The following is a 25,785-nucleotide window of genomic DNA, read 5'->3' as shown; positions in this document are numbered from 1 at the left end:
AGAAATTTTCCTTTATTTCCGTTTCTCGGTTCATCTTCACCACCACTTCCGTTTCCTTGTAGATCCTCTCCACTTTTCTTACTAGTTGCTCCTTTATTCCTTTTTTTCCTCATGATTTCCCATAATACCACTCTATCCACGTTGTGGACAGGCCGCCTTCAGGTCCGCAAATAAAGCGTATACCTTCCGGCTACCTCCTTCCACACTCGATTTTCTCTGTGCCACGTGTGTTAGTAGAAAAATGTTGTCGATTGTCGACCTGCCTTTCCTAAAACCCGCTTGACCATCCGACAACAGGCCTACTCTCTCTACCTCTTCCTCCAATCTGTTCTTCACTATTTCTGTATATATCTTGGTCGCCATACAAAGCAGAGAGATGCCTCTATAATTCTCAACTTTTTCCTGATCTCTTTTTATATAAGGGCACTATGATACACTTTTTCCAATCTGAAGGCATCCCCCTCCCCCCTTTCCAGATAGTTTTCAATAATTTTGTTGTCATGGTCCTCACGAGTCCTTCTGCGTATTTCCAAGCCTCCATCGGGATATCGTCAATACCCGCTGCTTTCTTTATTTTCAACTTTCTTACTTGTCTATGTCCGCCAAACTGAGATCTTTTTCTTTATCTTCTTCCTGTTCTACTTTGAGTTCCTCTCTTTCTACCTCTACCTCCATCTCTTGTGTCTCTTCTTCCCCTCCAAGTAATTCCATAAAATGTTTCCTCCATTCTTTCTCAGGGTGTTATTTTTCACCCAATTTTTACCTCCTCTCTTCCTGTTTATGAATTTCCATATATTTGCTTTCCTCCTCAGTTTTCTTAGCTCTTCTTCTTTCTCTCTCTCTCTCTCTCTCTCTTCCTTTTGCCTTCTCTTCTTTAGATCCTTAAATTTTCCTCTCTCTTCTATATACTTTTCCTTTATCATTTTTCCTATCTTTTATTTCCTATATACTCTTAACTTCTCTCTTCTTCCTAGTACAGCTCCTATCCCACCTTGTAACGTAGGTTCTTTTTCTTTCTTTTAATCTTCTTTTTTACCATTGCTCCTTGTATTAGTTGTTTAATTTTTTGCCATTTATCTTCCACTGACATCGAATCCTGTTCTTCGGTGTCTTCCTCTCCCTTTTCTGTTGCCTCCTCGTATCTTGATTGCTTCCTCATTCCATAATATAATTTCTACATCTTCTCCTTCATCTTCTGTTGCCTCTTTTTGTTCTTCTTCTTCTTCTTCCAGCTCCAAGCACAAGGGTATGTGATCCGAGTCCACTCTTTCTCCTACCTTAAAATTACTGACGCTTTTACATAAATTATCATTCCTAATGATATAGTCTAGTACTACCTCTTGTTCCTACGTTCCTATGTAAACTCTCCTTCCCAATCTCCATTTGATGCACCATTCAAGATATACCATCCTTTCTCTTGTAACTATTCTATAAATTTCTTTCCTCCATTTCCTATTGTCTTGTCTTTACTACATCTTATCCTCTCATTCTCAATCTCTTCCGTCCCCATCTTGCTTAGCCTTAGATACAAATCTCCTTTTAATGTTTTCTCTTCCAATTCTTCGCTGAATACTTCATCTATTTTTTCTCTTATTTTTTTCCCCTCTTGTGCTATATATTGAAACTATACTCAATTTTACCTTCCTTAAATTTATTTCTGATAAAACCATACTTTCCTCTTCTCTCACCTCTAAACTATTTCCTTGCCTATCCCAACCTTTCCTTCTTCCTATAACAAAACCTCCTTTGTATCTCCCTCTTTTCTTATTTTTTTCCTTTTTTTTGCATAACTACAAGCCCACTCATGTGTGGCTGGTAACCTTTTCTTTAATCTATTCCATTTTTTTCCTCCACCCATATTTCACATAAACTAATAAAATCAAACTCATTTACACATTTCTACAAATCCTCGTCTTTATTGCCTATCCCTGCCATGTTCCAAAACAAAAATTTCCTCCGCCTCTTCGTCTCCTTATTCATTCTCCTTGTCTCTTTTCTAGCCTTTTCCACTTTTTCTTCCCCCTTCTCTCTCTTCTCTTCCCCTCCCTACTACTCCCTTCTTGGCTTATGCAAAACTGTTTTTCTCTCCCACTTTCCACTTTCCTTCCTCCTATTTCTACATTCTTCCTTGTACTCTATATTCCCCCATGCTCTCCATACTCCCTCTATTCTTACCCTTCCCGTTCCTGTCTTTACATTTCTTCCTTTTTCCCTCTGTTTTCTTATCCATCTGTTTATTTTCTCTTGTTTCTATCTTTCCTCCCAGCTCAAATCCCTTTCAATGTAAATTGTGCCATCTTTCAATTTTCTCTTATTTAACATAATCTCTCTCCTTTGAGCTTCATTCTCTACCGTAACTACAATTAACTTGCCGCTAAATCTCCATTCTTTTACCTGACATTCTACTTCTAATTTTTCTTTAACAAATTTCTCAAGCCATACGCACCCTTCTTTCTTAACTCCTAATTCTTTTGGTATTTCCAACTTCTTAATTACTACGTTGCCACGCCTTTCTTCTCTATCTTTTTCTGTCATCCATCTTTTGAGTTTTATCTACCTCTCTCACACTAAGTCCCAAACTCGCAACTGTTTATTGACCGCCTGCTACCCATACTATATTCGCTTCTAACCTCTAACTGCTGATTAACCTCTGAGCCCTCTATATTTCTCTCGAACCTCCTTTCTAATATTTCCTGTCTCTACACTATCCATCTTCTCTTTCCACATCTTTTCTTTAACTTTAAATTCTTCTAAATAATCTTTCATTGCCCTCCTTTCCTCTCCCACTGTCTTTTCTAACTGCTCTATTTCTTTCCTTAATTTCTCTAAATCCTCTACGATTTATGCTCTCCCGACAATCTAAACGTAACTTTCTTTTCGCTCTCTTTATCCTGTATCAATTTCCTTTGCTTGCTATCTCCTCTCAATCTCCCCGGTATTCCCGTCTCCTATCCCATTCCCGCTCTTCAAGCCCATAACCTTACTTTTGCCTCGCTACTAAAACCTTCGAAACTTTTAATTCTACTTTACCTCTCCTCCACTTCTTCTGCTTCTCCCCTACCACCTCTACTTACTTACTTTTCTCGCTTTTCTAATTACTCTCTTATCGCTTTAATCGCAATCGCTCAATATCGCACGCATCCACACGCTCTTGCCACACCTAACCAAGTCCCTTGTAAAATATTGAAATATAAAATATCATAGAAATAAAAGAAATTCAACGTCCTCTCTTTTGTTTTGAAAATGCATTTTTGAAAACTTATGATTCTTTTTATTAGTATACATGACTTTTAACTTACTTTTCGCAAGATGCAGGAAAATTGCAAGCGTTCTCGAATTTATGAATGATAGTATAAGCTCGTTATATATAAATGTATTTTACATTTTCTGTAAAAATAGCTCATAATATCCTAATAAATAAATAGCACATTATAGATAAAAATTGGTTTATAGATCATGCTTTTTAGGACTTATATTTTGCTACAATAAATATTAATTTTTCTCTTGATGAATTGTCAACCAACTTGCATCCAATCAAAGAACTTACATTACAGTGAAGTATCTGATTATTTTGTATAAATTGTCTTTTATGATGCTAAAATAACAGATTAGTAGTAAAGTCGTCTATTATGGGATAGGTTTCAAATATGAGATAATAGAAAACTCATCATTAAATCATGCATGCAATTGTAAAAAAACATTTTTTGAAATTATGTTGTCAAGTTTTATTCAGTTGAGTCTTTATTATATAATAAACAAATATCTAGTAATAAATTCTGCATGCAGTGATAAAGGCATATTAATAGAAAAATACGGGGTATGATAATTTGTTTAATTCATTAATTCTAAATATTAGATTTGGATTATGAAACCGCAAGGCGTGGAACTCGTAATATGAGACACTCAAAAATCTCCATTCGTTATTACATATTCTGGCTTCGAGAGTTTTTCAATAATAAAGTTTTTCATTGTGAATTATGAGGCTTGAAAGCTACGGCATTCAGCATTAGCACTGAAACTTTAAAACATCTCGAAGGGAATAGGTTTTGGAGAAAAATTTAATGTATAAAAGTTTTTGAGTATCGAAAGAGCTATCTGATTGGTCAACTAAATATTGAGCCCGGAGCCTAATTTAAACCCAGTAAGGTCCAAGTCAATAAAACTTATTTCACATAAAAAAAGACACCTTTCTGTTTTATATGAAGTCTTTTTTTTTTAATTGGTAAAATCAGCAATTTTGATAAGAAATTTCAAACACAACGAAGTAAAACCATTATCCATGGCTATCATTTAATGATAAAACTTAAATATATTTACTATTATATGTATAATTTGGATATAAAAATAGAAGTTTTAATAATACAAATTAATTAAGTTATACAAGCCTTTAAAAAATTATCTCACAATAGACGACTTTACTTTATCAAATGGCATCATTTGATATTATTTTCTGTTAGTACTTTCTCCAATTTAATATTCAAATCTCAAGTGGCTTTTCTTTGTCATTATACGTTTAAAGAATATTAAAAAGTGTATATGTAATAAAATAAATTTACTAAGGTAAGTCAAAAAATATCTGCACTTGTGCTAGAACACGTCTTTAAGTTTGTCATACTGCGTTACGGGCAGGCAGGCTTTAAGTTGACACTACTGGGGTCCTATAATCAAAGATGGACCTTGATTGCGTTAGTTTGTTTACCGCTACGAGTGTATAAATATGACTGTTCCGTTTGCACCAAGGAAGAACAGAAAGCTGTAATACGTTTTCTTTAGTCGGAAGGAGTGAAATTCATCGGAGGCTTTTAACACAATATGCCAGTTTGCCAATATCAACTCTTGACCTTACTGAACCTTTTTGTCGGTGGTAGAAGTTGACGGGCGTCCTGCTTCCTCTTTGTGTGTCACACTTGTGCGTCTACTTTTAAACTTTTTGATCCATTTATATACACTTCTGCGTGGTAAAGCATTGTCCCCACATTGTGTTGAAAGCCTCTGATGAATTTCAGCACCTTTTATTCCTTCCGACCAGAGTTGGGCAAGTAAAATACTCTATGTAAATATACATCGAAAATCGTCATCTTGATTTAAATAATATATAGAGTTTTCGAGTGCAGTCGGTTTTTTATAACTCAACCAACAATTCGGAATGGATTCCAATCGGAATTATTCCGTTTTCCTTACAAAATATAATAAAAATTTAAAGAATAATTGAATAATTTCAAACAGAATTTATTCCGAAATCTGGATAGTTTCACAATGTCGAGATTAAATTTAAACTTATGCACAGGGTCTATAATGCAGTCGCACGGTTGTGATACTGCGACGGATTAATCGGAAAAGAGAGCATTATATTATTACGTTATATATAATATATATTATGCAAAAATGTAAAACTAATTAGTCTGTCATAGCGTCATAATACTGCGTTTTTATTACGAATCTCTTTAAACTACTTTATATTTTACATTTTATGCATATTTTACGTAATATACATGTATATTACGTATAGTGTAAAAAACCCTAAAATGTATCAAATGACCCAATCCTGCTTCCGACTAAAAATCGTATCACAGCTCTCTGTTCCTCTTTCGTGCAAATTTCTAGCGGAGCGGTTATATTTACACGCTCATAGCGTCAACAAACTGACGCGATCAAGGTCCAGCTTTGATTATAAGACCCCAGTAGTGCCAACTTAAAGCTTGCCTGTCTGGAACGCAATATGACAAACTTAAAGACGTGTTTTAGCAAAAGTGCGGATAATTTTTGACTTACCCTCGTATTTTAAAGCTGCATTCAAAAATTCTCTAATCTGGAATTTTTAAAAAAATTCCTGAAAAATCCAGGAATTTTCAGGGAATGCATTTACAAATTTTGAATGGACATTCTGATAAGTGACAAAAGATGACAGCCTTATAATGTTATTATGATTCTATATTGTATGTGAGGAGTGATACAAAATGATGATAAAGTCAAACAACATTTTAGCTGTATAATTGTGTTGACTTGTATTGTACTTAGAAAGCACTGGATTATGCACTGTTATACAGTGTACGTTGCTGAAAAATACCCTATATAATGACGCATGTACGTTTGTTTGTACGTGTTATGTATATTACCTACATATTAATTCTGAGCTGACACACTATTGGATTTGATATTTTGCCACACATGAGGTGTACATCACCCGACCATTTTCAATTGCGTATATCTCTGTATGTAATGCATAGAATTTGAATAACTTTTTTTTAATTAATACGCCAGAAGGTCAAGAAGACTAAATAGGTGCGAAAATCGAGAAATTGAATATACTTAAATTATTCAGAAAAGAAGGAGAAAATGATTTATGAATGCCAAATATTTTTATAAGCAGCTCTGGTGTACAACATCCAGTATGTCAATTGAGGGTTAAATACGTCAATATATAATTAAAGTTACATATAATTAAATGTAAGACGTAGGACTTGTGAAAATGTAAACTAAGCAACGTATAAACAGCAAATACGAGTCAGGCGCGATAAACAGTGCGCGTAACAAAAACCTCAAATAATTGAGTAATCACATGTAAAATTCGTATAAATTTAATACAGAACGTTTCGGTTCTTGCTTTAGGTCATCTTCAGTTTACAAAATTCTTGACAAATATACAAAACAGCGCTAAAGATGAGACAAGCAAGAGCCGAAACGTTCTGTATTAAATTTATAAAAAAATTTTACATGTGATTACTCAATTATTCGAGATTTTCTTACGCGCACTGTTTACCGCGCCTGACTCGTATTTGCCGTTTATACATTGCTTAGTTTACATATAATTACATTGATTGATATTAACGTACGATTATCAATTAATATTAATCTGTTTAGCCTCCGGAAGAGTGGACAACGCCTGTAGCGACTGCCGCCGCTCAAAGCTGGGGAGGTGCAACCAGCGAAAAATGGTAATTTTGTGCTAACATTTCGAAGACAATTGATTGTATGCAATGTCTAACAAAACTCTTTAAAACAAAACATCGTGTTTTTTTCTTTTAATCCCACATTAGCATCCTGTATTCACTCCACAATTTTTGCGGTATTCGTAAGTGATACTGAAGTAATTTGTATGTATAGTATGTTCACACTAGAATTTATACGGAAAACAGTGCGATTTTCTACATCAGAGAAATAACGTTCCTTCTAACAAATTTTTTTTTAAGCAGTTTTTTTAAGTTTTTAACTAACAAGTTGTAAGAGGAGTTCAAAGTTTGCTAAAGAAAAAAAAAACTAATAACCATAATAAATGAACCTTTAAATTACGCACGAATCGTAGAATGTGTATGCTGTTCATTATTTTTCTAAAAGATTTCGTAATAACTACAAAAAGATGGGGTAAGACAAGGTATCGATTTAAGACGTATCCTCTGTATCTTGCAAATGCAGAAATCACAAATATGCGTTAGGTGTAGCCTCTCGGTCGTTGAAAGTTACCCACGAATCTGCGAAGTAGCTGCATTATTGAGTTAGATCAGAATTTATTTTTTGGCGATTTTCTAATGATTTTATCTCTTCACTTGTGACATTAATATTAAATTTTAGTAGTTCCTTTGTGAATGCATATGTTTCTAGAACAAATTAAATAAAATTAAGGCTGATAAACGAGCAGAAAAGGGGGGAGGGTGGTGTCAAAATAAAATTATTTATTCTACTCCAAGAGTCAATAGCGGGACGTTTCGGACTTACTTGTGCTTCTTCAGCCGTACAAGTTTCTACATAAGTTCGAAGCAATACAATTTAGATTCCTCCATGGTTATTGAACGTGTATCCAAATACTGAAATCTGTCCGTCATTCTTCAATGTTAACATGTCCGAAACGTGCCATTGACTCTTGGAGTAGAATAAATAATTTTATTTTGACAACCCCTTCCCCCTTTTACTGCTTGTTCATCGGCCTTAATTTTATTTAATATTTACAATACGAGCGTAAAAAGTTTATAAAATTTCTAGAACAAAATTTAATAGGCTATAAAGAAAAAATGTTATTTTCTATTTTTGTAAACAGTATTTCGAAAATTATTGATCATTTTGATTAAACGAGAAGGAGCAAGATGGGATAAAGGAAAGTAGAGTAACTATGCAGCGAGATTGTGCACATTCTCTTTAGCGGAGTCTACAATGGGGTCGTAGAGTCACAGGAATCGTAAATTTCTGTATTTTCGGTCATAGTTGTAGTCGCTTGGAGTTGATTCAATTCCAATTCCAGCGACTACGACTGACCAATTACAAAAGAACATGGTATATCGCGTATTAACAGAAACTTTATTTGGATTTACGATCACTCCTGCGACTTTACGACCCCATTGTAGACGCCGCTTTTGGCAATTGACCACAGCTACTCACAAAGCAGTTTTTTCTTTTGAACAGCCAATTAGCGACATGGATAAATGGATTATCCGAAGAAACCTGTGTCTGATAATCTTACCTATAGCCGGTATTCATAGTAGATTTCAAAATTAGTGAAAAGTAGGTAAATTGCACGCAGGGAAATTTATCATAGTAAAGTGATTTTTGAAGTTGAAATCGATACGAGTACAGAAATAGAAACTTTAAACATTTTTTTATCATTATGTATTGTCATATTGAACAATTTTTAATTTGGTAATGCTATATTTAGCAATAAGAGGCAAGTGGATAAACGAAAAAATTTCTCGCGCCTTGAGTAATTGTATGCGTGGTTGTATAAATGTACGCGGAGGAAAAATGAGGTTATGTCCATTCTTTTAGCTTTACTACACTGTACTAATGGCATTATAGTTGGTTTCACGCCACATACTGTGCTCACGCCTTTCAAGATGGATGCGTAAAGTTGTCCACGGCGGACCTAATTTGATAAAAAAACATTTACTTGATGACTAATTGAATTTAATAAACAATAGTTCAAAGAACGCAGAAACATACTTTTGTTAGATATAACAAGATTAAATAAATAAAGTAAAAATACGGACTTTTGCCTTATTTTCTGAACGCCAAAATCGCAACAAAAATCATGATTTTACTTTTTCTTATTTTTTTCAATTAACCACGTTTTTAAATGATATAACGTACGGTTATATATTTAAAAAATACCTTCAATCTACAAATAGCGTCGTGATATCTCTATTCATCGGGAAGATGTCAAACCACGGCGTATAATTACCCAGTGCGTACAATAACCCTACTTTTCCCTATCTTAAGGCTCTTGTCGCTCCTGAGTACTCGCTGCGGCCATATTGAAATCGTGACGTCAGAAGCGAGAAATTGCGTGAAATGGCATGTAATTTTGTCCGACGTGCTATTTGCAAATAAAGCCTATTTAGATAAAACAAACTAATCAGATGGCTTTAAAACATTTCTAAATATCGGTCAAGACTATTCTTTTACCGTCTAACAGTCCTTAAATAGTTGTAAAAAGCATGTAAAATGAAACTATTGAAACTGGAAATCACACGGTTAAGTTAATGTTTCCAACGTGCTATTTGTAAATAGACAATTTAGATAAAACAGACTAATCAGATGGCTTTTAAAACACTTCTAAATATCGGTCAAGACTATCTTTGTTTCGCCTAGCAGTCAGTAAGTAGTAGAAAGCACGTAAAGTGACGCCTATTCAGACAGGAAAACACAAGGATAACTATTGAAAAAAGTGAAAAATGTACTTTTATGTATAAAATTTAAAGAAACTTTTACTCGTGGTCCATTTTTATGAATTTGGTAAGTACGAGACAAGTATTTTTTCACAATGAAACAATAACAAAATAACATGCACAACATCTCATCGTTAATCTGTCACGTTCAACATCTATTAGTTCTAATTTTGTCTGCGACGAAATGTCGCTACCGTCAACGCAGAGTTCTCCGCTGAGGAGTCAGGAGCTTTAAGTTACTCCGCACGCAATAGCTCGTTAGGTTAGATTAGGTTAGGTTTAATTAAGGACGGAGGCCTCTCATTCCACATCACGCAGGTGCTCTCCGGCACGGTTGCTTCGGAGTGTACCTCCACGAGGTGCCACCACTGCCCAGAGGTGAGGGACACGGCGCAGCATACTTTAGAGGTGTGCCCAGCCTGGGAGGACGAGCGCCGTGCCCTCACCGACAGAATAGGGACCGACCTTGACCTGCCCTCGGTGGTGGGGCGGATGCTCGCCAGTGCTGACGAATGGGCAGCGGTGGCCTCCTTCTGCGACGTCGTCATGTCGCGGAGCGGGGCTGCTGACGCGCCGCAAGAGAGGAAGTGAAGGGGGGGGGGGAGGCGCAGAAGGTTCTTGCAACATCAACAGGGACCTCCTCCTCCCCCTTAACTAACAAGGGGAGGACCAGGTGAGAGACCCTGGGATTTTGATCCCAATTTTTTTAATTATTCTGGAGACAAAAAAAAGTTTACGTCTCTCGGCGTTTTATCGAATAGGCTTTAGTTTCGAAATAATAAATTTGTGAAAATTGGCTATACCGCGGCGCGTCATATGAGCCTTCCCCGTAACTGTTCTCGCAACCAGTGCAGTCGGGCGTTGGGTGCTTGCTTCATAATCGTAAGATCCGGGTTTGCTCCCGGATGTGTGCAATATTTTTTTCTTTTTTTTTAAATAAATGTATTTATTTGTCTTGATGATATTAATATAGTATGAAAATTTCTAAAATAGAAAATTTAATTTAATATTTTCTATATAAATTTATTTCTCTTCAAGCTTACATTGCCGAGAAGGGGACTTGGTTTACAATCGTTCCTTATCCACTCATTTATCCACACCCTATACTGTTCTTATGTTCTACGCCCTTCCTATCTATACTCTACCGCGCTCTTACATCTCTTTTTGTTTCCTATCCTTTTACATTACATTTACATTCATATTTTATTTCTCTACTTTACGTCTATACTATTCCTACTCACAGCCGTTCACAGTCTTTATTCTATAGTACATAACCCTACGTACTACCTTGTCGCACTTAATACTATCGCTATAATGCTATCTTACCTTACCATCTACTTCCCTATCACGTTTTTATTTACTATCTCCTATTTCCCCGTATTCTTCCCACTCTCTTTTTCGCTCTCCTTCTCTTCCATTCTTTCACATAATGGTCCATACTATCGCTTCCTTTACCACAGAATAAACACGCCCATTGTCCCTCGTCTATCCAATATTTATTCGCATGCTCTAAGTTTCCACACCTTAATTTTATCATCGCTCTCACCTCATTACCCCTGCTTGAATTTGCAATATTCCTTACCTCTAAGTACCTAGGCATTCTACCTTTTAAGTCAATTTCCCTGTACCTCTTATTATATCTTGCTTTAGCTATCCTTCCGTTTTCCCATTGTCTCTGCACCCCTCTCTTTCTTTTTATCAATTCTGCTTCTAAATCATATTCTCCAATCTCCCTTACCTCCCTAGCTTCTATTCCCCATCCGTTCTTATTATAATACCTCTCCCTTTCTTTGCCATATTCGTCCTTCCAATCGTATTGCTCTTTCTCCCTCCAGCATTCTTTCCCTATATCCCTTGGCCTACCTTCTTTGATTCTATTCTCGTATCTCCTAGCTCTAATCCCCCAGTCTACTCTTAGTTTATCCATCACTAGTTCCCTCGTTATAATATACCTTGGTGTACAGAATTCCAAGCCAAAAATCCATCTCACATAATCCATCATCACCTTTTCTAAATTATCCTTCTCTTCCCATCCCCTCAATTCTACTCCATATGACATTACACTTTACACTAAGTACTTGAATCCACCTTCTTTTAAAATCATTTCTACATATCCTTTCACCTAAACCCCAGACCTTTCTCGCAACTATTTTTCCTTTACCGTATAATTCTTTAATATGTTCCTTACTATTTCCATTTCCATTCAACACATAACCCAAGTATTTAAAGCTTTTTACCTCCTCTATCAACTTCTCTCCCCATTTCCATTTCTCGATTCTTTCTTTTCCTATTCACTACAAGCATTTTTGTTTTTTCTGAGCATAACTCCAGTTTCCTTTCCGTCAAAAAACGTTTAAACGTACCTATCATATCTAACATCGCATCCATATTATTCGCTATTAAAACTATGTCGTCCGCATACGCTAAGCTCCATATCCTAAGTCTACCTATTGCTACGCCACCTATGTTCCTAACTTCCATTTTTTCCCCCAATTCCGCTATATATAAATTAAACAGGAGTGGACTCATTACACAGTCTTGCCTCACTCCTTTTCCTGTGATAAAGCTTTCCGTGTATCCTTGTTCCGTCCTCACCATGACTTTCGTTCCCTCGTATATTTTTGCTATTCTCCTCACCAGCTGCTCCTTCATTCCTTTTCTTCTCATAATACTCCACATCGTCTCTCTGTCTACTTTATCAAATGCCGCCTTCAAGTCCGCGAACATCATATATACCTTTCTTTTTTTTTCTCCTCTCCCTTTGTATCACGTGATTCAAAACAAATTATTGTCCATCGTTGATCTTCCTTTCCTGAAGCCCGCTTGACTCGTTGGCACTATACCTCTTTCTTCTACCTCCATCTCCAGCCTATTTCTAATTACCTCTGCATATATTTTGTATACTGTGCACAGCAAGGATATTTCTCTGTAGTTGCCTACTATTTCCTTATCCCCTCTCTTGTACAGGGTACCACAATACTTTTTTTCCAATCTTTCGGTATCGTTCTTGCCTTCCATATTTGTTTTATCAGATTCTTCATCCTTTTCCATAGACTCTTACCAGCGTATTTCCATGCCTCCATCGGTATTCCATTAATTCCCGCAGCCTTCCTCTTTTTCATTTTATTCAGAGCTTTCGTAATCTCCTTCTTGTAATTCTTCCTCTCCCTGTTCCTCCTCCATTATGTTTGCACCGGCGTCTACTCCAGGCAGGCTCGAACCCATCATCGCACGTCGCTGCTGCCTCTCTTCTTTCTTTTTATCCTCCCTCTCTTCTTTCTCCGAACCTTCCAACAGGTTTTTAAAATATTTCCTCCATACCTCTTTCCCTATCCTATTTATTATCCTTGCTCTTTTGCCTCTCTTTTTGTTTATATATTTCCATACCTCTGCCTCACTCTTCATTTCTCTTAATTCTTCTTCCTCTTCCTCCCTTTTCTCTCTCTGCTTCTTCGCCAATAGTTCCTTAAAATTCTTTTTCTCCTTGGTATAATCTTCTCTTCCTATTTTTCCTTTCTTCCATTTCTTGTATATCCTCTTTACCTCTCTCTTTTTTCTTGTGCAGCTTCTATCCCACCAATCCTTGTCTCCAAGCTCCACCTTTTTCCTCTTTCTTATTTTTTTCTTTATCATGGTCGTGTGCACTATCCTCTTTATCTTATCCCATTTTTCCTCAATCGTATCGTCCTCCTTTTCTTCCAACTCTTTCACTTTACACAGTTCCTCCGTTATTTCTGCATATACCTCTCTTGCTTCTTCGTCCCATACTATTATTTCTATTTCTTTTTCCTCTTCCTCTTCTCCTGGGTCCCTTCCTTCCTCTTCTATGACCTCCATCTCCAATGGCAAGTGGTCTGAGTCCACCCTGTCCTCTACTGTAAACTTACAAATTTTATCGCGTACATCTTCATTTACAATAACATAATCAATAACCGAACATCCTCTCGCCTCTACATATGTAAATTCTCCCTCCCAATCGTCTTCCATTGTCCCATTCAAAATATACCACCCTTTTTCCATTATCCATCCTATCAGATTCCTTCCTCCATTTCCTATCACTTTATCCTTGCTATACCTCGCTATTTCTCCTTCTCCTATATCTCCTATATCTTTCCCACTTAATTCTCCTATTCTTATATTGAAGTCTCCTATTATCACATTACCTTTCTCTTCTTCCCCTATAAACTTTTTCAGTTTCTCCCTTAATCCCTTTCCCTCTTGTGCTCCGTACACTGATACAATTTTCACTCTCTCTCTCTCTCTCTCTCTCTCTTTACCTACCTCTGTCATTATCACCTCCTCTTCTTCCTTTATTATTTTTAACTTCATCTTTTTTTTTTTGACGGAGGAAATGCGTTACCGCATACCCCAGACCTCGGGAGAGGCCTGGCGGTTATGTTGGGCTCTCCCCCGCCGGCGAGGTCCTACCCACTAAAACCTCTCCGGGTGTCCTGCCCTGGTCCATAACTGGGGGGGCTCCGGGAACGCGTGCAGCATACTTCCGGAGCCCCCCGGACCCAGTCGGCCAGTTGGCGGCCGACTCGTCTCGCCAGGGGCGCCTTAGCGGTAGGCACCCCTGGCAGGGCTTTAGGGCCTAGTCTGCCCTAGGTCGGGGGAGAGGGACACCATCCCTTCCTCGCCTCTTCCCTTGTTGGCGTTGGGGGTACAGGCCCGGGGGTCCGGCCCCCGGATGGTTCCCGGGCCTAGCTGCACCTTTGGTGCAAGCTCCCATGCTCTCGTGGGGAGGGGACACTTGCCTTGCCCCACTCCCCTAACCCCGGCGAGGCTGGGAAGGTTACCCCATCTGACGGGAAAGGGGCCCTCTCCCATTAACTTCTTTACCTGTCCTATTCCTTCTTTACCCCTATTATGAAACCTCTCCTCGCCCTCCCTTTTTTCCTTTCTTTTTTCGCGAAGCTACACACCCAGTCATGTGTTCCTGGCAATTTATCTTTAATCTTTTCCCATCCTATTTCTTCTACCCAGGTTTCACACATACTAATAATGTCATATCCTTTTACATATTCTCAAAACTCCCTTTCCTTATTACTTATTCCTGCTACGTTCCAAAATACGTATCTTTTCCTATTTTTATTTTCTACCCCTCTCTCTTCCTCCTCTACCCTCCCTTTCCACTTTCCGGCTTACTTGAAATCCTGATCTCTCTCTTCTTTGTTGTTCCTTTCCAGCTCTTCCTCCCTCCTCTTTTCCATTCTTCTTTTTTCCTCTTTTTCTAATTCCCACTCTATTTCCTCCCACATTTTCCACATCCCTTTAACTCTCACCCTACCTGTTCCTGCCTTTACTTCTACACCTTTTTCTTTTTGCTCTTTTGTCCATCTATGTATCCTTTTCTGCACTTTCCTTTCCTCCCAACTTAAATCGTTTTCTATGTATAAGTTTTCCCCTTTTAATTTATATTTGTTTCTCATTATTTCTTTTTTACATTCCTCATTGTCTAATTTCATTAAAATTATCTTACCGCTTTCTCTGCAGTTAACTATTTTACCATCTATATCTACACCTATCTTTTCTTTTATTAAGGCCGCTGCCCTTGCACGGGCAGCACTCTTCCTTGCACTCTTTCTCCTTGCACTCTTTCTCATTCCTCTCTACACCTTTAGGTATTTTTATACCTCATTATAATATTGTTTTTTCTTTCCTCCCTATCTTTTTCCTTCACCTACTTCTTAATTTTTCCTACTTCGCTCTCGCTAAAGCCGCTACATACGCTTATTCTACCTCTGCTGCTCAAACTACCTACGCTGCTATCCCTTGATCTTGCACTATATGTACTTCTTACCTCCTCCCTATTGCCTTCCACGCTTTCTACCTCTCTTCTTTTTCTTTCTAATTCTAGCTCCTCTACTCTCTCCTCTCCTCATATAATCTCACTTTCGCTCTTAAAACCTCCATCTCATTTGCTTTTTTCCTATCCTCTCTCGGTAACTCTTTATTCTCTTGCCTTATCCTGATTCGTTCCTCTTTCCAATATTTTTCTTCACCTACCTTGAGAGTTACCTTCTTCCTTACTTCCTACCGTTAGCTTTCTCTGTCTCTCCTCCAGCTTCGTCTTTCCCGCCTTACCGGCCGCTCCCATTTCCATACTCGCCATAACCTCACTCTTTGCCTATCTCTAATCCGCTCGCAAATTCCGCCTTCCTCCTATTTCCTAAGCACGCCTCCACTTCCCTGTCTTCTCCGCTCGTTCTTCTACCTATCCTACCTTTTCGCACTTCTCTCCCTCACCTTTTTTCTCCTCAATCGCTTACTCAAATACGCTACGCTCTCACACACGTTCTCGTCCATGCGCTCCACCTAACCAAGTCCTTAATATCATTTTCTAAATTTCAATTTCAATTTAATTTGAAGGGAATTTGAATTCAAGTAATAATATTTGAAATAATAAATAGGTAATAATAATAATAATAATAATATATAAGTTATTTGAAATGGATAACATATAAAGCAGGGTGTCCACTCAAAATTTATAAATCAATTCCATGAAAATCCAGGATTTTCCAGGAATTTTTATTAAAATTCCAGGTAAAATTAGAGAATTTTTGAATATAGCTTTGAAATAAATTGATTTTATTTCACACTTTTTAACATACTTTAAATATGTATTATATAATCACAAAAAATATGTAACATAAATCTCTTTCAGACAAAAATAGTTCAAAAACTATATAAACATAAACTTATTAAAAATTGTAATAACAAACGTAATATATCTAATAAAAAAAAAAAAAAATATTTATATATGATTAAATAATTGAATATTTAGTAAGCACAAAGTAGTTACATACATATAAACATATAATCTATGTTTTCAAAGTTTTAATTTGTTTTTTAAGTGCATTTGCTTCTTTCTGAGCATTTTCTAGAATTTTTAAACGTTTGTTCTCCAATTCTGTTACTTCTCAAGTTTTTTCCTTTTTATAGACGCTTCTTGTTCTACAACAGATGCTTGCTGTCGACGTCGATTAAGATCTTCTATGTAACGGAAATAAGCATTTCGAACAATAAGCAAAAGAGCTTTAGGTATTTGTAAAACATCAATACCTTCATGTAATACGGCATCATGTATTTAACGACGCACAACTATGGATTCTTCCCGCATATTTTTAAAGACATTCAGCATTTATTGAAAAACCTCGTTCTACATTTGCATTGCCATGTGAAAGGCAACAAATCATTATTATTACATTCATGAATTCCTTAAAATCTTGGCCTACAATATTTCGCCAAAAGTGATCTAAGCGTTTTTCATTACGATTATAAGATTTCATGGTATCCATGATGTACGGTCGCGATGTTAGGTCTCGAAACTGTCGAATTACGATATCAGCTATTGATCCAGCTAAACGATTGTTTTTATTAATACTACATAAATTGTGTAACGTCTCTTGGCTAAATTTAAATTTGAAGTTATAAGACTTGGATCTAACCAAGTAACAGCTTTTGTCAAAGTATATGTTAACGGAGATCGTGTCATTAATTTGGAAACAAATTTCTGGAGACACTTCTTACAATCTTGTCAAAATTGAAGAAAATCTACATTCTTAATGTCGACTTTTTTTATTGCTTTTAGAGTATCAAATCCTAATATAATATTTTTTGCTGAAAGTAGATTTTCCTGTGTCTGAACATCTTTTAATGAGATTGATGACATATTGTCTATTATTTCGGGTTTCATAAAACGTTCTAATACGTTTTTCAACATTAAACAAAGAGCACTATGTAAAAAAGGAACCAAAGATGCGTTTGACTGGAATTCCCTTAAAAAAGGTTCTGTATCGGAAGCAAGAGGTTTAAAGAAAGCAAACTTTGCACATAATATATGATCTTGAATGCATTTTACAATTATCTTATAACTTTCACACGTTGGTTTAATTTTGTCTCGTTGTAAACCTTCTACATTTTTTTAATGCATTGTGTAACATCAATTGCTCTTTGAGCTACTGCACAATTTTCCAACCATCTTATAGGACAAAATTTAAGTGGAAAAATATCAGAACCGGAATAATGAATGTATAAAGCTCTACGAACTGGCACATCTTTGAAAAGATTATACAATGCTCTCATGTATGAGATAATGTTTCAATCTGTAGCACATATACCGGATTTGAATGTACAATGCAAAGAATGGAGACCGCAACTTCCAATATCAAGTAATTTGTTATTTGAGAATTCCAATTTATATTATTTTAAAAAAGTCCAATTTACGTTTGGTTCATCCATAGATACTTGCAGCAATTTTTCTGTCAGATTTCCAATACCTTCTTTAAATGCTTCAAAAAAATCCGTTGCTCTTGCGTCGAAGAAAACGTGAAGTTAAGTATCGTGTTTCTACTTCTTTTTCTTCGTCTTACCAAAATCTTACATTTTTATCCATGTTGACGTTTTATAACTTTGTCGAGAGATTCGTGAAAGCCAACAGCAATAAAAGTTGCACGGTTTACATTTTCTATTAATTTCTTATTAAAGAAAGGAGCGATGTCGTACATAATAATATATAGTATCCAATTTTGGTTCTCATCAGTTACATTTTTTGAGCAATATAATTATCCGTAAACATTTTCTTAAGGACACGTACGTCTTTCTGAATCACGCAATGATTTGTGGGTCATTACAGTTTCTATGCACCATAGTACTTCAGCTTTTATAATATCATCTTTCAACAAAAATGTTTCAATACCATGTTGCATCGATTGATTAGGTAAAAATTGATTAGTATAGAAACACGTAGACGAAGATTCAGGATTTACTTGAGATAATTCAGAGGAAGAAATAGAAGAAATAGCTGAAGCAGAATCGTCAGCTGTAGCTAAAAAAATCTCTTAATGATATGGAATTACATCGGTCAATGTGTTTCTTGCTCTTCATGTGACTTACAAGAGCTGACTTTTCCATATTACTCAAAAAAATATTGCAATAACATAAAATGCAGTGAGCATAATTTGGCTTCTCTGTTATAGGCTGTAGCCAGTTTTGAAATTCAGAGTTTTTAAGCCAGATTTCTTGGAATTTTATTAATTTTGACATCATAAAAGCCGTCAATCTGTGCATAATAATCAAATAATAACTTTAATATTGAATAAAAATTAACAATATAGAAGTTTTGATTCTATAATTTAGATCATCTTCAGTACAAAAATTAAAGTAATAGTATTAATAACTACGGTGACTATTACAATTCCTACGACGGGCGCATTCGAGGATATTATAATAGTCACTGTAATTGTTAATACTGTTACTTTAATTTTTGTATTTTTGTTACCGAAAATAATCCAAACCATAGGAACAAAATTTCTACATTGGATAATTATTTGGGCCTTACTTCCAATTTTGATAAAATTAAATTTTTTGCTCAAAATAAAAGAAGATGACAGAAATAATTGCTGCTCTGCCCCCCCGAAGTGAAATATCAATTGTTAAAGTTGACGAATTTAGGTTAGGAAACCTGTCAGATAAGGTACATATAGCGATATAAAAATGCCATGATAACATGCGCATGCTCTATGGTATATGAAAAGTGCACAAATTTGAAAGACGTATATAATGTAATATTTGTGATTTCAATAAACTAAATTTAAAAAATGTAAAAAATTATTTTGTCAAAAGATATAAAATTTTAGAAGTAAAACTTCAAAAAATTCCAGGACTTAATAATCAAATTGATCAAATTTCCAGGAAAATCCAGGATTCCAGGGGGCATAATGTGAAATCCATGACTTTCCAGGTTTTTCCAGGTAATGGACACCCTGTAAAGGCAACGTATCTAAATTTTCAAATTGTTTAAATTTAACACTGGTAAAAGAAGCGAATATAAAATGGTAAATAAACGAGAGGTTTTTAATCCCTTTGCATTGATATGTAGTCGGTTATAAAGCCGAAATTCTTTCACGTTTTGTCCTTGCTGTCCATCAAAATAATTTAATTTTGTAATAAATCTGCAATATTTGACTAATTAAATTTTGTAATAAAAGTATTTACATTCACATTCATAATCAGATGTTTGTTTATTATTCTTCTTTTACGATTAATTATTTTAAAAACTAGAATTTTAAAATACTGTTAATATTATTTCTAATTAAATTTTAAATTAAACAATTTGAAAATTTAGATACGTTGCCTTTATATGTTATCCATTTCAAATAACTTATACATTATTATTACCTATTTATTATTTCAAATATTATTACTTGAATTCAAATTCTCTTCAAATTAAATTTAAATTGAAGTTTAGAAAATGATATTAAATTAAATTTTCTATTTTAGAAATTTGCATACTATATTAACATCATCAAAATAAATACATTTAAAAAAAAGAAAAAAAAATTGCACACATCCGGGAGCAAACCCGGATCTTACGATTGTGAAGCAAGCACCTAACGCACGGAGCCTACTGCACTGGTTGCGAGAACAGTTACCGGGAAGGCTCATATGGCGCGCCGCGGTATGGCCAATTTTCACAAATTTATTGTTTCGAAACTAAGGCCTATTCGATGAAACGCCGGGAGACGTAAATTTTTTTTTCGCTTCCAGAATAACTAAAAAAATTGGGATCAAAATCCCAGGGTCTCTCACCTGGTCCTCCCCTTGCAAGATAGAAAGCGCGAAGGCTGGCCGGAAAGAGAGTGTGTTTCGCCGCCCTCTCCGGAGTTCGCCGACGTCAGTGGCGACAATATGTCGCTGTTGGGAAAACCCGGCTCGGCGCGGCTCACCGCTCCCCTCATTGAAGGTTTGAGCCGAGCCAAGAAGGAACAGTGGGGAGGGGGGACCCTCACGGCGCCGGCTAGACCGGACGGAGGGCCCACTCTTTCCACTGTTGAGGAGGTACGCCTCGGGCGGAATCAACGGCGGGGTAGTTGCCCGGCTGGCCCGTTCCGAGGCTTGGGATGTGGAAGTGTGAACCTAGGACCCTCTTCTACGGGGGTCCGTCGCACTCCTGGCATCCCGGTTCGGGCGGCTGGGGCTCAACTTCTGTCGAGCTGCTAACTCCGGAGGGGGGGTCCCTGCTTTCGGGAGACCCGTTTGGGCTAGGATGGATCGCGGTGCATGCTAGTTCGATTCCGTGATCCGTCCCGAGCCCAGACGCCGGAAAAAGTTGGGTTTCAGTGAGTATGCCGGCCACTTGTAGGTCGAAGAGTCTTACATACCCCGCGTCCTGCCCCCACAGGTGCGGAGACCCATAAAGGCGTTTCAAGAAAAAAAGGGGGAGGAAGCAGGTTTAGTTGCGTCAATCGCGTTTTCTTGAACACTTTCTTTTGTCTAACATTGCTCGTTACTTTCTTATGTTGATTTGCTTGCTACAATATATTTTCTAATTCTGTTACGTCGGCCTTCGTGTAACTTCTCGCTTGCTTCTTTCCTTTTTTACGAGGGCTATCTGCTTCGCCCCATCTTTTCCGCTCTGCCTCTCTACCGGTTAGGGGATTTGGCTGATCGGCCGCGTGCGAGCGATGATTTCTCAGTTTCGCGTTGGTTAAAAGTAACGTATGGTTTATGATAATGTATACGAAATTACCAACGCGTACTTGCGTTGGTAATTTCGTATACATTACTATCGGATCAGCTGACGCAACCTGTAATCGCGTTTGGCGTCCAACATCTCACGATTTGATGCAATTTTGATATAGATTCGGATCGTCGCTTTTATGTGATCGGTATTTCGCCTCCGCTCTCGCAAAAAAAATACAGGACAATATATATATATATAAAAAAAACTCAAAGAATATGTGAGACATAAAGGATTTATTTTATTATACATTAGTGAAACATAAGAACTATTAAAAACTCATTTCTAAAAAATGGATAAATGTCTAGCTAGCATATTCGAGAATAAAATTTGGCAGCATTAAATATTGAAATAGAAGTTGCATTAAAATAATTAAAAGATCTTTTAAAGCATATAAACTTGTAATGTCTTCACCTTTTATGATCCAAAAATGTGTTTAAAATGAGAAAATGGTATACATTAAACTTCAAAAGTATTTTGTCCTCTGTATGCATGTAATTTTAGAAGTGTTAATGTAACAAAAAATTAATATAATTTTAAAATAAATGAAAATACCTAAAATACATTTTCTATATGGTAATCGTGAGAAATCGGTTTACGCGCACGCGCACATATAAATAAAATACATATGAAACTTCATATTTTTCAACTTTTACTGTACTGAACTTTAAAAGTTAATAATAAAAATTTTAATAAGCTCTGCAGTGTTAATACATGCGCACAGAGGGCAAAGATTTCCATGTATATCTTTCTCACACGCATTTTGTTCTCTTTCATGCATACTATGCATATTATATGTACATATGGCTTTAATTCGATCAAATACAAAAAGTATTTCACACTGTAACAATTCTATTTCAAAATAAACATTTTATTTAATAATAACTTGGCACCAATAAAAAATGCTAGATAGTTTCTTAAAATTCATATTTTTTGTTTCGAAATGTGCAAATGTAAGCTAGATTTATATTCAATTGTGGATGCAAAAATTTTTTCTCATTGTTTTTAGACGTTTTCAAATCACAGATTATAATTTGAGATAATTTGATAAAATTTTAATTACCACTTTTATTCAAAAGTATAGTTATATTTATCATTGGCGTCGTCAAAAACATTCTTCACTCACAAATCAATATTACATATTTATTAGAAAATATCTTATAAAAAAAATTATATATATATATATATATATATATATATATATATATATATATATATATATTTATTATGCACACATACGCATTCACATACATACATATATGTATATATATTATAATCACTTATATTGTAAACTTTGAAATCGGAAGAAAAATAGCTTATAAATGTATGTAATAACTTTGGTATACAAAAAAGATAAAACTAAAACTGTTACTTAAACTGATTCATAGTAATTATAACGTAATATTTCAATTGCTCGAACGCAGTATCGCAAAGAGGGAAACAAAATTTCCGAAATCAATGATTACAACAGTGTAATAAAAAGTATATATGAATGGCACATTAAAAATAATCGAGCATTTTATTAAGTTATGGAAGTTCATTTATCGACAACTCAGAGCGATAAAACTCCGATTAATATGATCTTTTCTGCTGCAATCATATTGAATATACACTCACAATATATTATATGAGAAATAAATGCATTTTTTTTTCTATAATAATTCAATATAGATTCAAGAGTCGTAGCGAGAGTTTTAAAAATTATCTGAAAAGTTAGGACGCTAAAATAACCACTGATATAAATGCTAATTATATCCCCAATTTAAAGTTCATCATTTTTTTCTAAATAACATTTCATATTAATGTTAATATTGTCATAAAAAAAAAAAAGATTTTTTTTTAGAGCATTACTTTATAACAGCGTTATTATAAAAACAATAAAAGTACTGTAACGTTTAGTCGTAACCCCAAACCCTCTACGATCTTAATATCACAAAAATAAAATTCATTTCTTATCGAAGTAATTCGCTTGAGTTGTAAACTGATAAAAACAAAAAAAGACATACAAAAGTGAAATGATATGACACTAATGTTACAAAATAAAAGATTACAAGAAGTACAATGTATTTTGTAGTTGCGTATCCGGCGCCCGATGAATGAACTTACTCACTAGGAACGCAAGTTTGTGAGCATAATGACAGGGTGCCGGTACTCTAACAGTGTTTGAACAATTATAATACATATGGGTTAATTTGTACGTTAGACGTTGTATTTTATCGGGATCTAGGCGGAGGTTGTCGAAGATGACACTATACGCGGTGGGCGTTACCGTGCCTTGTCGCACTTTTTGCGACACAATAAAGAAATCGTATTTAACTGGGCTTGTGATGATATCATCAACCACCGTGCCTGGGGGTGGGTTGTCATCATTATGAAAGAATCGTGTATTCAAACGCTTCGTTACGATTATAAAAGCCATGGTGTACCTATCCGGAGCACCATACATCTGGTCGAGCTTCCTTTTTATTTGCGCGACCTCTCGCTCCAATACCTGCGATACTTGGCCTTCGCCAACGCCGTCGCGGTAAATCACAAAGCGTATCGGCAGAGACTTGTTAAGCGAATAATATGCTTGCACAGCCCTACAGATATTGTCGGAGAGATCATTCGACAGCTCCTCGCCATTCTCATGCGCGTTTACCGCGCTAAAGTACTTTGTCATAGGTTTATTTAAAGTGGCCACTGTAGCGCCTGTAACAAATAACAAATCGTTATTAACGCGAGTTCAATGAAATCGAGAGAATTTGATGTCTTTAATATTTTAAATTATCGCAAAGATAACATTTAAAACAATTATAAAGTTTGTGAATATTTTGTGCATAATAATTTATTGATTTTTTATTACAATAATATTCGTAGAATATCTTCACAATATTTCACAAATATTAAAACAATATACTACAAATATTATATAAAAATGGACATACGAGGTGTGTTCAAAAAGTATCGCGAATTTTGAATTTTCGCGGGTTACGTATATTCGAATTTCGATCTTTTTGTGGCGTTATGTTGGTACTCATGTCTCTCACTTATGCCGACAAGCTCGGCCATTTTGAATGTTCACTTAATTGTTGACAGCTGCTTTGCTTGCACGTGTTTTGGATCGTCTTCGATTTTTACCTATTCAAAAAAATGGATCAAAGAACCTGTATCAAATTTTGTGTGAAAAACGAAATTAAGTGCGCGGATGCATTCCGAATGTTGACTGTGGCATACGGAGAAGCTACCTTGGACCGAAGCAACGTTTATCGGTGGTACAAAATGTTCTCAGAAGGCCGAGAAGATGTGAACGACGAAGAGCGTGCCGGACGCCCGAGCACTTCAACAACAGACGAAAAAATTAATGAAGTGGAGAAAATGGTATTGGCCAATCGTCGAATCACCGTTAGAGAAGTTGCTGAGGACCTAAACATATCGATTGGCTCGTGCCATTCGATTTTTATCAATGATTTGGGCATGAGACGGGTCGCCGCGAAATTCGTACCAAAATTGCTCAATTGCGACCAAAAACAGCATCGCATGAACATTGCTAATGAGATGTTGGACTCTGTCCGCGACGACCCAAATTTGCTCCAGAGGGTCATAACTGGTGACGAATCGTGGGTTTATGGTTATGACGTGGAAACCAAAGCTCAATCATCTCAATGGAAGCTGCCGCACGAACCAAGACCGAAAAAAGCGCGCCAAGTTCGGTCGAATGTGAAAGTTTTGCTGACAGTTTTCTTCGATTGCAGGGGCGTGGTGCATCATGAGTTCTTGCCACAGGGTAGAACGGTCAATAAGGAATATTACCTGCAAGTTATGCGCAATTTGCGCGAAGCAATCCGCCAGAAACGCCCGGATTTGTGGAAGAACAAAAATTGGCTTTTGCACCACGATAACGCCCCTGCTCACACATCGTTGCTTGTGCGCGACTTTTTGGCCAAAAACAACACACTAATGATGCCGCAGCCACCGTATTCCCCAGATCTGGCCCCCTGTGACTTTTTCTTGTTCCCTAAACTGAAGAGGCCCATGAAAGGACGACGTTACGCTACGCTTGACGAGATAAAGACGGCATCGAAGGAGGAGCTGAACAAGATAAAAAAAAATGATTTTTTGAAGTGCTTCGAAGATTGGAAAAACCGTTGGCACAAGTGTATAATATCTCATGGGGATTACTTTGAAGGGGACAAAATAGATATTCATGAATAAATAAATAATTTTTGAAAAAACACAAAATTCGCGATACTTTTTGAACACACCTCGTAATAATATTCCCATAATATTAAAATATTAAAAATATTGAATCTGAATATTATTTTAATATTAGTTTAATTTTTAATAATATTCGTATAATATTTTAGGAATATTGTGGCACTTTTAGAGATGTTCCTTAATCATTCAATTAAAAAGAAAAAAAGCTTTAACTTTTGAATATTAAATTTGAGAAAGTATTAAAAAAGAAATAATATGAATTAAATATGACATAACAATTTGTTTACAATACACATATTTAGCTCAGCGAAAGTACAGAATTCGAAAGGTAATTAAGCACACAATGTCAATTTAGAATGATTTATGTGTTCTATTACTACTTTCTTAAATAAAAAATTGTAAATAAAAGAA

General features: G+C 35.9%; 2 protein-coding genes across 3 annotated transcripts in view; one reads left to right on the top strand and one right to left on the bottom strand.

Annotated features, from left to right (window-relative positions):
* Positions 1-7,005, top strand: part of LOC105194043 (40S ribosomal protein SA) — a 34,757-nt gene extending 27,752 nt beyond the window's left edge. The window contains exon 6 of the mRNA XM_011158756.3: positions 6,862-7,005. Within this exon, the coding sequence (XP_011157058.1) occupies positions 6,862-6,939 (78 nt within the window). The 3' untranslated portion in view covers positions 6,940-7,005. The remainder of the gene's footprint in view (positions 1-6,861) is intronic.
* A 14,389-nt stretch (positions 7,006-21,394) lies between these two features.
* The window catches only part of LOC105194044 (piwi-like protein Siwi), a 96,428-nt gene continuing 92,037 nt past the window's right edge, over positions 21,395-25,785 (bottom strand). Inside the window, exon 11 of one of the 2 annotated variants that reach the window (XM_011158757.3) lies at positions 21,395-23,868. In XM_011158757.3, coding sequence (XP_011157059.2) covers positions 23,225-23,868 — 644 coding nt within the window. In that variant the 3' untranslated portion in view covers positions 21,395-23,224. The remainder of the gene's footprint in view (positions 23,869-25,785) is intronic. The other variant, XM_026140245.2, reaches the window with a different exon arrangement.

This window comes from Solenopsis invicta, chromosome 14, assembly GCF_016802725.1.
Source record: "Solenopsis invicta isolate M01_SB chromosome 14, UNIL_Sinv_3.0, whole genome shotgun sequence".
NCBI lineage: Eukaryota > Metazoa > Arthropoda > Insecta > Hymenoptera > Formicidae > Solenopsis > Solenopsis invicta.
Note: the sequence above shows the minus strand (reverse complement) of the source record. Positions and strands in the feature narration are given on the sequence as shown.